The sequence below is a fragment of the Equus asinus genome, unplaced genomic scaffold (assembly GCF_041296235.1).
Source record: "Equus asinus isolate D_3611 breed Donkey unplaced genomic scaffold, EquAss-T2T_v2 contig_378, whole genome shotgun sequence".
Classification (NCBI taxonomy): domain Eukaryota; kingdom Metazoa; phylum Chordata; class Mammalia; order Perissodactyla; family Equidae; genus Equus; species Equus asinus.
In genome coordinates this window covers 239514-256681 of record NW_027225047.1, presented here as the reverse complement: position 1 = coordinate 256681, position 17168 = coordinate 239514, and the positions used below count along the sequence as shown (strand labels likewise).

At 40.7% G+C, this 17168-nt stretch overlaps 1 protein-coding gene across 1 annotated transcript in view; it reads right to left on the bottom strand.

Annotated features, from left to right (window-relative positions):
- Positions 1 to 16965, bottom strand: part of LOC139043816 (centromere-associated protein E-like) — a 79525-nt gene extending 62560 nt beyond the window's left edge. The window contains exons 1-9 of the mRNA XM_070503613.1: positions 16903 to 16965; positions 15629 to 15720; positions 13511 to 13600; positions 13272 to 13390; positions 12244 to 12363; positions 11727 to 11808; positions 11491 to 11558; positions 11348 to 11413; positions 804 to 855 (exon numbers count right to left, since the gene is read on the bottom strand). Of these exons, the coding sequence (XP_070359714.1) occupies positions 804 to 855; positions 11348 to 11413; positions 11491 to 11558; positions 11727 to 11808; positions 12244 to 12363; positions 13272 to 13390; positions 13511 to 13600; positions 15629 to 15720; positions 16903 to 16958 (745 nt within the window). The 5' untranslated portion in view covers positions 16959 to 16965. The remainder of the gene's footprint in view (positions 1 to 803; positions 856 to 11347; positions 11414 to 11490; positions 11559 to 11726; positions 11809 to 12243; positions 12364 to 13271; positions 13391 to 13510; positions 13601 to 15628; positions 15721 to 16902) is intronic.
- Between the last annotated feature and the right edge of the window lie 203 nt (positions 16966 to 17168).

The following is a 17168-nucleotide window of genomic DNA, read 5'->3' as shown; positions in this document are numbered from 1 at the left end:
ATTTATTTACCTAGCACCCTGCTGAGGGACATGCAGGTGTTCAATCTGCCATGTACACAAAAAATACTGCAACAAATCCTTCTGAACAGCAGTTATTGCACAGGTGCGTTATTCAGCTATTGCTGGAATACTGCTGTTTAACAAGCCAGCTTAAAGCAACAGGCATTTATTTCTTGTTCACAGGTCTGAGGATCCACTGGTGTGGTGGGTACAGGCCACACTCAGCTGAGTGTCTCTATGTCAGGCTGCAGGAAACTAACACAGAGAGAGGCCTGACATCTTTATGGTTCTGAAACTTCCCATCTAAGTATGCGTTTTCATTTGTCTCAGTGTTTGGTTACCTCTTTCAGGTCTGTTTTAATGTTTTCCTTATTTTGGTCTTATACAATTTTTGTTGAGTTTCTTCCTAGGTATTATGCCTTTTAAGTCATTATTGCAAAGGGGGTCTTTTCGTACATTAAATATTCCAACCGGCTGTTGTGTTAGGAGGTGCTCATGTCTATAGATTAATTTTGTATCCTGCCACTTTTCTGAATTTCCTTACTGATTATGGTGTTCATGGGACTCTCAGGAGCTTTCCAACTATAAATCCTGTCAACGACAGAGTTTCATCTTTTTAACTAACGCTACAGCAGCACAAAGCAGATAATAAGCCAGATAAGGAAGCTGCTTTTTCTGTTAAAGACTTTTATCACAAAATTATCATCATTACTTTATTAGTCTCTAAAATGCATGGTGGCACTTTTACTCTGTTAAAGAACAGGAGGACTTTCAGACCAAAATATTTCATGAGTTTTCATTACCTTCAGCACCTGTTTGAGCAGCTCTTTCACTGCCTGCAAGATCAACCAAATTCTGCAGGAGATGAAAATAAACCTTTAGGAAGTGTAACTTGAAATAATAAAATCCAAAGTACTGGAAGAACATTTTTAACCCATGGTTTATCTGAACACCCCATCTGTTTCCTTGTTTCTCACCTCACTATTTAAGCCTTCCCTTGTCTGAGTCAAACTGAGCTCAACATCTTGTTCCTTCTTTATAATACCTCCTCCATAATGCTGCCAGAATAGGTTCACTTTCCTACACAAAGTTCGAAATCTTACCATGGTGAATACGATTCTTTATAATCCGGCACTTGTGTTGCTCTAGCCTCATTTCTGTCCATCAGTTACTCTTAACTCTGGCTGAACTACGGACTATGCCCTCCACACCATGCACAGCTACCCTTTGCCATTCCCTGTGTTTCGCTGATTCTGATGTTCTAGTCTGCCCCTACTCTTCCTTCACGACCAAAGGCAACTGCCACCTTCCCAGTGTAGCTTTGTCAACTTGATCCTTCCTTCCCTATACCGTGAATGAATTGACCTTTCAACGGTGTACCCAGAGGTCTTTATAGATATGACTGGTTATTATAGCACTTACTGTGTTGAGCTAGTTATTTGCGTCTCTGACCACACTGTAGCATCTTTAAAACCATGGGCCTCTCTTCCATTTCACAAATATTGTTGGAAAGAACTGACTGCCTGTCGTGCTGCAGGCAGCACGTTAGGTGCTAGGGATATGGCAGCGCAACAGGCAAATGAGGACCCTGCTCTCAGCTTATGTTCTGCACAGGGTGGGACTCGGGGAGGAGGAAGTTAGTGAGAGGAGAGAAAAAGACAAACAAATAAGAAACATAGCATGTTAAGCGTAATACAGACAATTTAAACAGAGTGTTAGAAGTGGGAAGAGGAAAGGACAGGACAGGCTCTTTGGGCAGGATGGCAGGGGAAGTCCCCCAATTCAGCTAAGATCTGGAAGGACGGAGAAGAGGGAGCCAGCCCTGCAAAGACCAAGGGAACCATACTCCAGATTAAAGAACAACCAGCACACCAGTCACAAAGCAGAAATGAGCTTGGTGTGTTCAAGAAATGGAAAGGGCAGTGTGGCAGAGTTGGTGAAGGAGAGATGGGACAAGATAGGGTACAGAAGTGGGTTTTTGGGATGCAATGGGAAGCCATTGGACGGCTTTGACAAGAGTGACATGCTTGACTGAACTTCCTCAAGGGTCACCTGGGCCCCTGGGGGGCAAACAGATTGGAGAGGGGCAAGACCGTAGCCAGGAGCCCAGTTAGGAGGCTGGGGCAGGAATGTGAATGGAGACAAGGCGGCCTGGACTAGGGAGGTTGCCATGGAGACAGTAAGTATGGAGGGATGTCTTCTTTACTCTTTTAATCTCAGAGCCCAGTCCTGGGCTCAGAACACTGTAAAGCCTCCGCAAATATTCTTAATGCATTAAAAGAAAGTCAAAGATTTAAATTATTTGTCTCTGTGGAGACCTCCAGTGATGAGCAGGTGATTACACACTTCTGCTTTGGAGTCCTGTCTCAGATACTTCTTTCTTTAAAACATTCAAAGAAGTCTCACCTTTCCTGTGTAGTATCTACCACAGATGGCCTAGATACATAATAAAGGGGTGAAGTGGTGGTGAAGGCAGCATGAACTTAGGTATAAAGATGGGAATAAGCATTAGTGTTCAAAGATACCAAGTGGCCCAACCTATCCTTAAGAGAGGAGCGCACATGGAGCAGAAGGACGTCAAGTTAGACTGGTTAAGAGTGGCCAGATCTTGTCCAAGGAAGTGACACGACACAAGCTTAGTGACATCAGAAATCTGCATAACAGACTGAAGAAGCAAAACCAGGTCATGGGGGCCAGGTCCAGGGGAATGATACAGTAATTCAAGAGATGAGGACTTGAGTATGACACCCATGGAATGCTAAAGGGTAGCATCAATAAAAAACGGGGATGACGGGACAAAAGAGAAGGCAGAAAAAGATGAGGTGAAACTGACTTGGGTTTCCAGCCTAGGTGACCAGGATAACACTGATAATACTGGAAAAAGGAATATTCACCATGGTAGGAAGAAATAACTTGGTTTTAGACACACTAAAATTTGAGATATCAGTGAGACACACCATTATAACAATCTTTAGGAAGATATGAATTAGAACTCAGAGCTCTAGACAAAATAAATATATGGCTGTCATCAAAAGACAAATGTGAACCAAATGTCAGAGGGCAACGGGGAAGTAAGAAAGGCCACAGAACACGCCTGAGTTTTTGTTAGAAAGGTAGGGAAAAGAAGCCACAGAAGGGAACAGAGACGGAGCAGAGCTAAGAGAACCTGGATATTATTCTCCCAGAAAGGCCAGGAGACACTCAGAGACTCCCTCCAAAGAGCCAGAAAATGACTCTGGGGAAGACTTCTTTCCAAGAAGATACTTAGAGTGAGCGGGAGGCTGGAGGGCTGGACTTGATGATATCTAAGGTCGCCAGATAATAGAACATCAAAGAACACAAGAAAAGTCACCAAATGGATCACTGAATATGTCAAGAGTATTAAAGCTACATTATTAAGAGAAAAGTTAAAAATTGCAGTGAAATATCACAGGCCAGGTTTGGAAAACAAAACAGAAGTTAGGTTTTGTGGGGTTTTTTATTGTTAAACTGAAGAAAGAATAGGCTATTATAATAGACATTATACTGTGTAGTAAAATAACTGGGGTGAACTAGAATTAGATACTTGAGTGATTTTTCAAAATCTCAAAGTGAATAAACATATTATAGATTTACTCGTTTTTTCCCTGAAGTTTTCAAATAAAATAATCTTTATTTTTTAAAGATTGGCATCTGAGCTAACATCTGTTACCAATCTTCCCCCCCACTTCTTCTTTTCCCCAAAGCCCCCCAGCACACAGTTGTATATTCTAGTTGTAGTAGGTCCTTCTGGCTGTGCTATGTGGGACACCACCTCAGCGTGGCCTGATGAGCGGTGCTGGGTCCGCACCCAGGATCCAAAGTGGCGAAACCCCAGGCCTCCAAAGCAGCATGAGAACTCAACCTCTTGGCCACGGGGCCAGCTCCCAAACAGAATAATCTTAAATCGTATCCCACATCAAGCTAAAGAATTTAGGTCCTGAAGACAGAGAATAAAGTAATAATGGTAAGGAATAGGAAGGAAGCACAAAAACAGAGAGAATTGATACAGCGCAGCAAGAAGGAAATGGGAGGTTTACTTATGTGGTAAGGAGTGTTTGCATAATGCTTATGTTCACTCATTCAACAAACAGGTATTGAATATAAACTACATACGATGTGTTGGGGCTATAAAGATGAATTAGACATTACTCTTCCCTTCAAGCGATTTACAGTCTAAAACATTGTGCTCATGGACGGGGTGGGTGGAGCAAAATGGCGGGGTGAGGTGACCTGGGACTCTCTCCCCTCCAAACTACAACAAAGGACTGAAAAACTGAATTTCAGCTAATAAACCTAATGCCAGGAGATCAGAGACCTAGAGTATCAAAAAGACGGAGGACAGAGACCCTGCTGCTGGCCTCAGAGGAGCTGGAACAGGGTAGGAGAGAACTTCGCTCCCTCCCCTAGAGTCTGGGATCACTGCCGCAGGTGAGGGAAGGAGTGGGGGAAGGGCCACGTGACCGGGGGATTGCCCAGGACTCCTGCCGCCGGTATAGTGGAAACCCGCTGATGGGGGAAAGCTTCCGTGTGTGGGGACCCCATAAACCCAGGGCCTCAGGAGACCAGAAAACAGAACTGATCCAAATCCAGATCGGCGAGCCAGAAAAACAGCCCCTCCCCCTGGCAAACAATGCTGGGTGCTGCCATCTTGTCCGAAGGCGGAGAGCTCAAAACACGCGGCTCTCAACCCCCATATAGTGGCAACAGGCTGTAACTGCAACTCAATTCTACCACCATGTGAAAAAACCGCTCCTCTACCATCCAGCAATTTATAAAAGCTCCAGACCAGAAGGAAAACAATAAAAACACAGAATTAAGTCCTGAGAACTTAGAAATAGGTAAACTAAGTGAAAATGAGTTCAGAGCAGCTATAATCAAAAAACCCAATGAGATAGAGAGAAAGATAGAGAAACAAGCCAACGAGTTCTGGAGTTACTTCACAAAAGAGATTGAAATTATAAAGAAGAATCAAACAGAATAACTAGAGATGAAAAACACAATGGACCAGATAAAACAGAATACGGACTCCCTGAATGCCTGTGTAGACACCAGAGAGGAGCAAATTAGCATAATTGAAGATATACAGGCCGAATGGCTCCAGACAGAGGAAGAAAGAGAACTAAGAGTTAAAAAAATGAGGAAAATCTCTGAGAGATAGCGGATTCAATGAGAAGAAAGAATTTATGGATAATAGGAATTCCCAAGAACGTGGAAAAGGAAAATGGAGCAGAAAGTGTTCTTAATGAAATTATAGAAGAGAACTACCCAAATCTAGGGATTGAGGGAGAAATGTGTGTAGAGGAAGCTTTCAGATCTCCTAGATTTGTCAATGTGAAAAGACCTACTGCAAGGCATATAGTAGTACAAATGGCAAAAATGAAAGACAAAGAAAGAATACTCAGGGCAGCAAGACAGAAGTAAATAACCTACAAAGGAACTCCTATCAGACTTTCAGCAGATTTCTCTGCAGAAAATTTACAAGCTAGGAGAGAATGGAGTGACATATTCAAAACTTTAAAAGATAAAAATCTTTAGCCAAGAATACTCTATCCAGCAAGAATATCCTTCAGATGTGAGGGAGAAATTAAATCTTTTCCAGACAAACAAAAGTTAAGGGAATTTGTAACCAAAAGTCCTCCACTACAAGAAATCCTCAAGAAGGCTCTCATACCTGAAAAAAGAAAAAAGGGAGAAAGGGGACACAATCCACAGAGTAGGGAGACAGATAAATAGAACCAGAATAGGATAGCAAATATTCACCTATAGCATTAGGACAAAGGTAAGGAAACTACCAAAGCAAAGTGGATCTTATCACTCTAACTACAAACTCATAACACGAGTTGGAATAAGAAATGAAAATAACGGGGCTGGCCCTATGGCCAAGTGGTTAAGTTCGCGCGCTCTGCTGCAGGCGGCCCAGTGTTTTGTTGGTTCAAATTCTGGGCGCAGACATGACACTGCTCATCAAATCACGCTGAGGCAGCGTCCCACATGCCACAACTAGAAGGACCCACAACGAAGAATATACAACTATGTACTGGGGGGCTTTGGGGAGAAAAAGGAAAAAAATAAAATCTTAAAAAAAAAAGAAATGAAAATAATAATTTAGGAGGGGAAGAGCAAAGGGACTAAATTAGTCTAGGCCAAGTAAGTAAGAGACCACCAGAGAATAGACTATATTATACACGAGATTCAAAATACAAACTTCAGGGTAGACACTAAACTAAAAAACACAACAAAGCCACAAAACATAAATAAGGAAAAAGCTAAGAAACCCAGCATAAGAAAGTGCAGTATTAAATGGGTAGGCTAAAGCACACAGGAAGACAAACACAGGAAAACCAGATAACGAGCAACAGATTGACAGCATTAAGTCCACATGAATCAATAATCACTCTCAATGTAAATGGACTGAACTCTCCAATAAAAAGACACAGAGTGGCAAAATGAATTAAAGAACAAGATCCAACAATTTGTTGCCTCCAGGAAACACACCTCAGCCTCAAGGACAAACACAGGTTCAGAGTGAAAGGGTGGAGGACAATACTTCAAGCTAATAGCAAGCAAAAAAAAACCAGGTGTTGCAATTCCTATATCAGACAAAGCAGATTTCAAAATAAGACAGGTAAAGAGAGACACAGAGGGACAATATATAATGATCAAAGGGACACTTCATGAAGAAGAAATAACACTTATAAATATCTATGCACCCAACACAGGAGCACCAAGATTCATAAAGCAACTATTAACAGACCTAAAGGAAGATGTTAAAAACAACACAATAATAGTAGGGGACCTCAACACCCCACTCACATCAATGGACAGATCATCCAGACAGAAAATCAACAAGGAAATAGTGGAGCTAAATGAAAAAACAATTGGGCTTAATAGACATATATAGATCACTTCATCCTAAAACAGCAGAATACACATTCTTCTCAAGTGCAAATGGAATATTCTCAAGGATAGACCATATGTTGCCAAACAAGGCAAGCCTCTACAAATTTAAAAAAAATTGAAATAATAACAAGCATCTTCTCCGATCATAATGCTATAAGGCTAGAAATTAATTAGAAGAAAAAAGCTGAGAAAGGCACAAAGATGTGGAGCCTAAACAATACACTACTGAACAAGCAATGGATCGTTGAAGAAATTAAAGAAGAAAAAATACCTAGAAACAAATGAAAATGATAACATGCCATACAAACTCATATGGGATACAGCAAAAGCTGTGTTAAGAGGAAAATTCACTGCAATACAGGCACATCTTAACAAACAAGAAAAATCCCAAATAAGCAATCTTAAACTACACCTAACTGAACTAGAGAAAGAAGAACAAACAAAGCCCAAAGTCAGCAGAAGGAGAGAAATAATAAAAATCAGAGCAGAAATAAATACTATTGAAACAAAAAAGGCAGTAGAAAGGATCAACGAAACAAAGAGTTGGTTCTTTGAGAAGATAAATAAAATTGACAAACCCCTAGCCAGACTTACAAATAAAAAACGGGAGAAAGCTCAAATAAACAAAAGCAGAAATGAAAGAGGAGAAATAACAACAGACTCTGCAGAAATACAACGGATTATAAGAGAATACTATGAAAAACTCTATGCTAACAGAATGGATAACCTAGAGGAAATGGATAAATTCTTAGACTCCTACAATCTCCCAAAGCTCACTCAAGAAGAAGCAGACAATTTGAACAGACCAATCACAAGGCAAGAGATTGAAACAGCAATCAAAAACATCCCAAAGAATAAAACCCCAGGACCAGATGGCTTTCCTGGGGAATTCTACCAAACTTTCAGAGAGGATTTAATACCTATCCTTTTCAAGCTATTCCAAAAAATTAGGGAGGATGGAACACTTCCTAACACATTCTATGAGGCCAATATCACGCTGATACCAAAGCCTGACAAGGACACCACGAAAAAAGAGAACTGCAGGCCAATATCACTGATGAACATAGATGCAAAAATTCTAAACAAAATTTTGGCAACCCGAATTCAGCAATTCATCAAAAGGATCATACATCATGATCAGGTGGGATTCATACCAGGGACACAGGGATGGTTCAACATCCGCAAATCAATCAACGTGATACACCACATCAACAAACTGAGGAATAAAAACCACATGATCATCTCAATAGATGCAGAGAAGGCATTTGACAAGATCCAACAGCCATTTATGATAAAAACTCTGAACAAAATGGGCATAGAAGGGAACTATCTCAACATAATAAAGGCCATATATGACAAACCCACAGCCAACATCATACTCAATGGGCAAAAACTGAGCACCATCCCCATGAAAACAGGACAAGACATGTATCATCACTTATTTAACACAGTACTGTACACACTTATTTAACACAGTACTGGAAGTCCTGGCCAGAGCAATCAGGCAAGACAAAGGAATAAAAGGAATCCAAATAGGGAGGGAAGAAGTGAAACTCTCGCTGTTTGCAGATGACATGATCTTATATATAGAAAACCCCAAAGAATCCATTGGAAAACTCTTAGAAGTAATCAACAACTACAGCAAAGTTGCAGGGTATAAAACCAATTTGCATAAATCAGTAGCATTTCCATATTCTAACAACGAACTAACAGAAAAAGAACTCAAGAACACAATACCATTCACAAAAGCAACAAAAAGAATAAAATACCTTAGGGTAAATTTAACTAAGGAAGTGAAGGACCTATATAATGAAAATTACAAGGCCTTTTTGAGAGAATTGGATGACGACATAAGGAGATGGAAAGACATTCCATGTACATGGATTGGAAGAATAAACATCGTTAGAATGTCCGTTCTACCTAAAGCAATCTACAGATTCAACACCATCCCAATCAGAATCCCAATGACATTCTTTACAGAATTAGAACAAAGAATCCTAAAATTTATATGGGGCAACAAAAGACCCCAAATTGCTCAAGCAATCCTGAGAAAAAAGAACAAAACGGGAGGCATTACAATCCCTGACTTCAAAACTTACCACAAAGCTACAGTAATCAAAACAGCATGGTACTGGTACAAAAACAGGTGCACAGATCAATGGAACAGAATTGAAAGCCCAGAAATAAAACCATACACCTATGGACAGCTTATCTTCGACAAAGGAGCAGAGTGCATACAATGGAGAAAAGAAAGTCTTTTCAACAAATGGTGCTGGGAAAACTGGAAAGCCATATGTAAAAGAATGAAAATTGACCATTCTTTTTCACCATTCACCAAAATAAACTCAAAATGGATCAAAGACCTAAAGGTGACACCTGAAACCAGAAGGCTTCTGGAAGAAAACGTAGGCAGTACGCTCTTTGACATCAGTATTAAAAGGATCTTTTCGGACACCATGTCTACTCAGAGAAGGGAAACAATAGAAAGAATAAACAAATGGGACTTCATTAGACTAAAGAGCTTCTTCAAGGCAAATGAAAACAGGATTGAAACAAAAAAACAACCCACTAACTGGGAAAAAATATTTGCAAGTCATATACCTGACAAAGGCTTAATATCCATAATATATAAAGAACTCTCACAACTCAACAACAAAAAAATCAAACAACCCGATCAAAAAATGGGCTGGAGACATGAACAGACATTTCTCCAAAGAAGATATACGGATGGCCAATAGGCACATGAAAAGATGCTCATCATCACTGATCATCAGGGAAATGCAAATCAAAGCTACACTAAGATATCACCTTACACCCATTAGAATGACAAAAATATCTAAATCTAATATTAACAAATGTTGGAGAAGTTGTGGAGAGAATGGAACCCTCATACACTGCTGGTGGGAATGCAAACTAGTGCAGCCACTATGGAAAACAGTATGGAGATTCCTCAAAAAATTAAAAATAGAACTACCATACGATCCAGCCATTCCACTACTGGATATCTATCCAAAGAGCTTGAAGTCAGCAATTCCAAAAGTCCTATGCACCCCAATGTTCACTGCAGCATTATTTACAATAGCCAAGATATGGAAGCAACCTAAGTGCCCATCAACAGATGAATGGATAAAGAAGATGTGGTATATATATATACAATGGAATACTACTCAGATGCAAAACAGAACAAAATCATCCCATTTGCAACAACATGGATGGACCTTGAGGGAATTATGTTAAGTGAAATAAGCCAGTTAGAGAAGGATAATCTCTGATTCACTCCACTCACATGAGGAATTTAAAAATGTAGACAAAGAGACCAGATTAGTGGCCACCAGGGGAAAGGTGGGGTGGGGGGTGGGCACAAAGGGTGAAGTGGTGCACCTACAACACGAATGACAAACAGTAATGTACAACTGAAATTTCACAAGATTGTAACCTATCATTAACTCAATAAAAAATAAATAAATAAATAAATAAATTCAACCCACCATTTGGGAGAAAAATTGCAATTAAGGGGGAACAAAAAGTCCCAGTATCTACGGACTGTTAAAATTAAATGATAAGAAAGACCACAATGGTTTCTCCTGTTGCAATAAATTCTTCAGATCTGTAGAATGCCGCAAACCCCCTCAATTCATTTTAATTTGCTTTCACTGACACGCATGTCCAACAGAACAGTAAGAAAAAAGAAAAAGAAAGAAAGAAACTACCTTGGGGGAAAAATAAAGTTTATTGGAAGAAACACTCCATTTGAAAACAAAAAGAAACTCTGGGTGAATCAGCATATGATCCAACACAACTTGGAGGATGCATGGGAAGGCCTGTGCTGTAAACCAAAGAGAGTGCCATCTACAGAATGCATACTTTGAATACATCGTCAACAGTGGCAACATTTCCATCGGTTAAATAAATGTAATTTTTTTTCATTAAAAAAATAAAAACCATAAAACATTGTGCTCATAATATAAAACGTATTTTTTTATTGTACTTAAGAACGAACTTGAATATGTGATTTATTTTTTAACCATCCCATCTAGGTTTCTGTTGATCTCACAAGTCTCAATTCTACTGGCTGAGACTAAGTTAAAAAAAAATCACCAAATTCCAAGATTACTTTAAGTTTTAAATGTAGATTGGAAAAAAAAACCCAAATCCTCTTTTGTTACTGGTTAGGAAAGGCCTCAACTCCTACAACCATTACATCTAAATTTTAGGAGATGGCAGCCATAACATAACAGGAAGAAAGACCCCCGAATTTTTCCTATATTTTAACTAGTTATCTCATGCTACCGATAAGAATAAACTACCAATTTATAGATGTTTTTCCCTATTTAGTTAACAGTTCTTATGAAACCAAACATCCAGCAGCTGAATTAAATTTTGCTTTGGCCCATAGAGTACATTAGCAGGGTTTACCAATACTCACCAAATGGGACACCTTGACAGATCCTTCACAATTAGAGGGTTCACCTTTCTCTCTACTTTCCAAAATCTAGACAGAAAAGGCAACTTGTAGAAAAATTAGTGTCTTCTTAATTGGAAAGACCAAGTAGAGAGAGAATTACCCACCATCCTAAAAATGGTATGAGAACGACTGCTCCTTTGATTCATCTTTGTGATTCCATAGTGTCTGTTCTCTGTAAAAATGAGTCATATTTCAGCGGCATATATTAAAATCCAAAGAAAAACATTAACTTTTACTGTAGCTTAAAAGTGAAAAGTGTGATTTGAAGCCTAAATACATTCAAGTGAATAGTTTTTACTATTCTACAAGTGTTTTGAGGAAATACAGCATAAAGTCTTACTTTCTCCCTTTGTGATCCACTTCAAAGCCATTTCTGGTGTATAAACAACTTCTTCTGTGAGATCAGCCACATATACATTCCTCTGAAACAAGGTTAATGATGGGAAGAGTAGAGAAATAGAAGTCACTTAAAAGTGTGCATCTCAAGAGAAGGTGCAAACTATTACAGAATTAATTTGTAGAAGTTAAAAGTAGAAAATGGAGAATATTACTCTGTATAAAAATAAGAAGTAAATCTATGATATTTACAATTTATATCCTATACAAAAGCACACCAAATTCTAACCTGATACTTCCATCTTGTTCTTTTGAGGCCCTTACACAAAAATATTACAACTGTCAACATTTCAAAATGATACACATCACTTAAAAGATGATCTCATAAACATTTAAGAAAGAAAACAAAAAACAAATCACAGAAACAGGAGACATTTTAAAAAATAATGGAAAGTAAAGGTTAATGTTCATGAACTATAATCCCAATAAGTAACTGTATTGTTTGAGCCACTGTTACTCACATTGAAGTCTTCCCGAATTATCAAAGGCTTCATTTTTTGAGTGTCACAGAGTAAGTCTGTAATGGTTTCATTGTATATCTCCATGTAGGACACACGTAAGAGAAATTCCCTATCAGGAAACTAGGGGAAAACATATGTAAAAACATCAGAGATCACCCAGTTATGAAAACCTAATACTGAATGTTGATGTGCTCATAATAAACATTAAAATATTCTTTGAGAAGTTATCTTTGTAAAACAAACAAAAAAAATCCTATGGTTCTATATTGACAAAAGTAAACACAAAAATATAAAAGCATTGGGGCTGGCCCCGTGGCTGAGTGGTTAAGTTCGCGTGCTCCGCTGCAGGCGGCCCAGTGTTTCGTTAGTTCGAATCCTGGGCGCGGACATGGCACTGCTCATCAGACCACGCTGAGGCAGCATCCCACATGCCACAACTAGAAGAACCCACAACGAAGAATACACAACTATGTACCGGGGGGCTTTGGGGAGAAAAAGGAAAAAATAAAATCTTTAAAAAAAAAAAAGAAATATAAAAGCATTGTTTCAGAAATAATGAAAAGTATGGCATCATAAAATTCGAAGAAGAGGGTGCCCAGTCCAACTCTCTAAGCTTAAAATAAAACCCTACAAACAGATGTTCAAATAAGAACATTAAAAATCATTAAAACAGTAAGGAAAAAACAAATTGAAAACCCGCCTTAACTGATTAGGTTGCCTATCCTGGTCTTCTCACCACATCTACCCTCTCCTGCTCCTGAACGATCACGGACAGCTCCTCAAAGGCAGGGTTAAGATTTCTTGTTCCTCAATGCCTGCTTTGTGACAGGAGCAGCACTGCTTCAGGATTCAAGGGAAAGAATGAAAGGACTCTAAGCTCTAAAGCAAGGCTGTGGGGAAAGCAAATGTACGCTATGCCTTTCTTCCTTCCCCGTGGATAATCGAAAGAGAACTGTAAACCTGCTTCCTTCCACCATGACAAGAGGTGACTGCTTTTACCCGTATGTACCGGAAATTTGGCTATTTACCTTCTTAATTTTTTGGAAAATGTCATGAATTGCCCTGGGTATTACTCCCAAATAATCTTTTGAACCCATCATGGTATATGTTTTTCCTGAAGCAGTCTGCCCATAGGCAAATACAGTACCTGGGGACACAAAAACACACACACACAAAGATTGAAAAAGCATCGAGAGTATGTAAAACTATCAATACTGTTGAACACACACCCAAGACTAAATAAAACGTTTCTGCAGTGGATACAAACCATTGTAGCCTTGTATGGCAGAATCTATGATTGGTACTGCGATTTCCTCATACACATTTTTAGTAGATTCATCACTGTCAAAGACACGATCTAAAAAAAAAACCACACAAGTTAAACTAAACAAATCAACTGTGTTTTCACTTTGAATTAGTAGCTGCCCAAAGAAATAAAATTGTCAGGATATGGTATGATAAAATATTTAACTCACAATATTTTCTTCAACTTATTGGTCCTCTGAAAATACACTTCTCTATAAAGTAAAATGTGCTGGTTCTCACACAAAAAAACACAAGTCAGCTATCTTATGTGCTTTCAAGAGGCAGTGAGGCATAGTGGCTGAACCTGGGGATCTGGAATCAGACTGCCTGCAAATCCTGGTTCTGTCACTTACAAGCTATGTGACCTCGGGCAACGTGGATGATGTCTCTGTGCCTCACTTCCCTAACCTGTAAAGTGAATATATATTATCTTCCTTAGAGAATTACTGTGAACATATGGTTAATACTTAGGAAATGCAAACTATTACTATTCTTTGAGAAATTTTAGTGTTTATAACATATCTAGCAAGAAGGCCTGGCTCAAACTAAACCAAGAAACACAGACAATTGGAAGAAAAGCACCGAGCCAAGCTGAAGTGTTACAGAGAACAGCTGGTTGGCTGGCTGCTGAGGGCTGGGGTTAGGTAGCACTTGCCATGATGAATCCACCAGTCCAGGATGTGGTCTCTCCTTTGTTGGTGCATCAAAAATGGACCACTCTCTCAGTGATGGGCTCACATTAGAAAGCCCCCAAGAAATGGATTTGTCAGTCAGGAGGGAAATGTATCAACTGTCTTGAGAAATTCAGTGCTCACACGGCTTGCACCATGACCAACATCTGCACTTGCAGGTAGAACCCTATGGGAAACCAAAGTGCCATCTGAATGCTGCCAGGGGTCAGGAGTTCAGGGCAAGGAGAGATGGCAGGATGATTCAAATCTTAATACCAGCTGCTTCAGACAGGTAGGTGAGTCCAAACCCCTTGTGAGCATACACAGCTACTGAGAACCTGCAGCACTTGAGTCAGAATGCCTGTGTATCCCTTGTTCTTGGTTTTATCATCTCTGGAACATACTGTTCTACCTTTTAAAAATTTATGTTGATACTATCAAATAGTCCTTTACCAGGAATCATTTTCTATTCTATACATCTTTACTCTAAAGGCTTAGATATTGGCTTTCTAGCATAACACTAAGTCAACAACCTAATCACTCTCACTCCTAAGGTTGTTGAGGGGACCTTACTGTGCTTTGTGGTGCCTACGTGGCAGCATGGCAGTGTGGCTGGAACACAGATCTGACTCCTCCATTTGCTGGCTGTGTGATTTGCGTTTCAGTTCCTCATTAAAATGGGAAGGTACCTATCACATGGGCTTGTTAGGAGGATTAAATGAGTTAATATATATGAGGTGCTTAGAACAGTGTCCGGCACATGGTCAGCACTATACAGAATGTGCTAAATCAATACACAAATCAGCCTGGCCAACCTTGAGGGCCTCCAAGTCCTTTTGCCCTAGCTAGCTCTCGCTCATCCTACAGGTGCCGGGTACCTAAGCTAGTTAGATCCCCTGCTAGAAACTCCCACAAAGCCATGTCATCATAAGTGTAATTAGTAGTCTAAAGTCTTTCTTCCCACCATATGACAAGCTCCACAAAAGGGGCAGTAGGTACCCACTGTATTCTAGCCAAGAAGGAATATCTTCACTATTTATTCTTTAAAGAGTTTTCTTGAAAATAATTGTGGAAAGAATATACCTAACTGAAAGATCTTAAAGATGACTTGACATTAAGCAACATATTTTGGGCTTACGGAGTCTTAGGCCACAAATACACTAATGAATAAGAGGAAAAATGTTAGTTTCAGTCATAAGGCATTATGACTATAACTGTGTTTTAAACATCAATTCATTATCTTACTTATCATAAAGGATGGATGAGCAATTTTTCAAATCTTCCACTGAAGCAGTTTACAGACGGCTTAGTCTTATCTTTAATGTCAAATCCAGTATTCTGGATAAGCCTTTTGTACTCTTAAAAGGAAAAGGATAATATGTTTACTTTTGATGCTATTATAAGCTTACCAAAATTGAAGGATTTACTTCCATCAACTTGATAAATAGCATTATTGTCAGTTTTCCAGTAAACTTGCGTATCTTCTCCAAGAGCTTCTTCTCTAAAAGAATAAAAACAGTGCATTTTATAACTAGTTTTGAAGTCTGTTATATGAAAGATAATTTAAAAGATTTCGTCTTCTGAAGAATATTTTAAAGGATGGTAATGACCTATACTATAATTGGGAGAAATGTGGAAAGTCCACCTTTAAGGGGTCACCACTTTTCAATGGGGCTTCCCTGACCTCCTGCCCTCTCACCGGAGCGTCCCTGGGAAGGTCTTCACGCCCTTCCCCCACCCAGCACTGTATGCTGAAAAGATACATTCAAACGCAACTCCGATTATCCTTCTTGCTTAACATCTTTCAAAACCATCCGAAATCCTCAACACACGGCACGTGAGACTTCGATCATGTTTATTTCTCTCTTCAACCTTTGCTTCCTCTGACTTCCTATATACACCCTAACTCAAGACAAATCAACTATCTGAAGGTTCCCCCAAGAGAAGAGATTTAATCCCTCTGTGCCTGGAATACCCCGACTTCCGTTTCCATCAAGTAACGTAACTATTCTTTCTCCCTGAAAAGTGTCAGGACTTTCCTGACACCAGCCCTGTCCGTCTCCCACGCCGTCATCTCGCTGTGGGGCTAATGACCCCTCCGGCACACTCCCCACCTGCCCGTCACAGCACCTGTCACAGTGTCGTGATGGTTTTGTTCCGGAGCTGTCTTCTAACGCATTAGATAATGAGCTCCTAGACAAGAGGGAAGTCCTCGTCTTGATATTCCCCTTTATTTAACACAGTAACATTTAACACATATTTCTCAAATGCAAAAATGTGTTAGTATTCTGAGGGAGGGGCAGAGACTAGAGAAGCAAACAGACATCATTTCTTGCCCTTCCTGCTCTCTCTATAGGGTTCATGACCTCTGTGTCTCCTCCTCTAGAATGTAAGATCCACGGGGCAACGACGGTAGTGTCTACCCTGTACCAAAAGGAAAGAATTCCAAATGGGCGAATATCAGGCTCGCAGCGTCCTGAACGCTGAGCCAGCCGCCGCCGGAGCGAAGCCTGGGCGCAGCGAGCAGCCTGGGCCTCGCGCCCCGGGACACCGGGCGGCCGGGCCAGCGGCCAGCGCGCAGGGAGCCGGCTGCGCAGCGTCGAGAGAAGCCGCGGCCGGCCCGTCTCTCGCCCGGGCCGGGACCGCGCACCAAGGGCGAGCGGCCGAGCTGCCGACGGCCTACCTGCTGTTGAGCGGCCTCAGGCGCACGCACACGGCCACCGCCGCCTCCTCCGCCATCCCGCCGAGCGCCGGCCGGCTCGACGCCCGCACCGCCTTAAAGGTCAAAATTTCCGCGACGCCGCGTCTGATTGGGCGGCGGCCCCGTGGCGTCACGCGTCGTCCCCTGCGTCCCCGGACACTCGCCGCGGGGGAGGCGCGTTTCCAGCGTCTGGAGCAGAGGCGGCCACGGGGCGCGGAGGGCGGCTGTCCTGGCGGCAGTGGAGACGA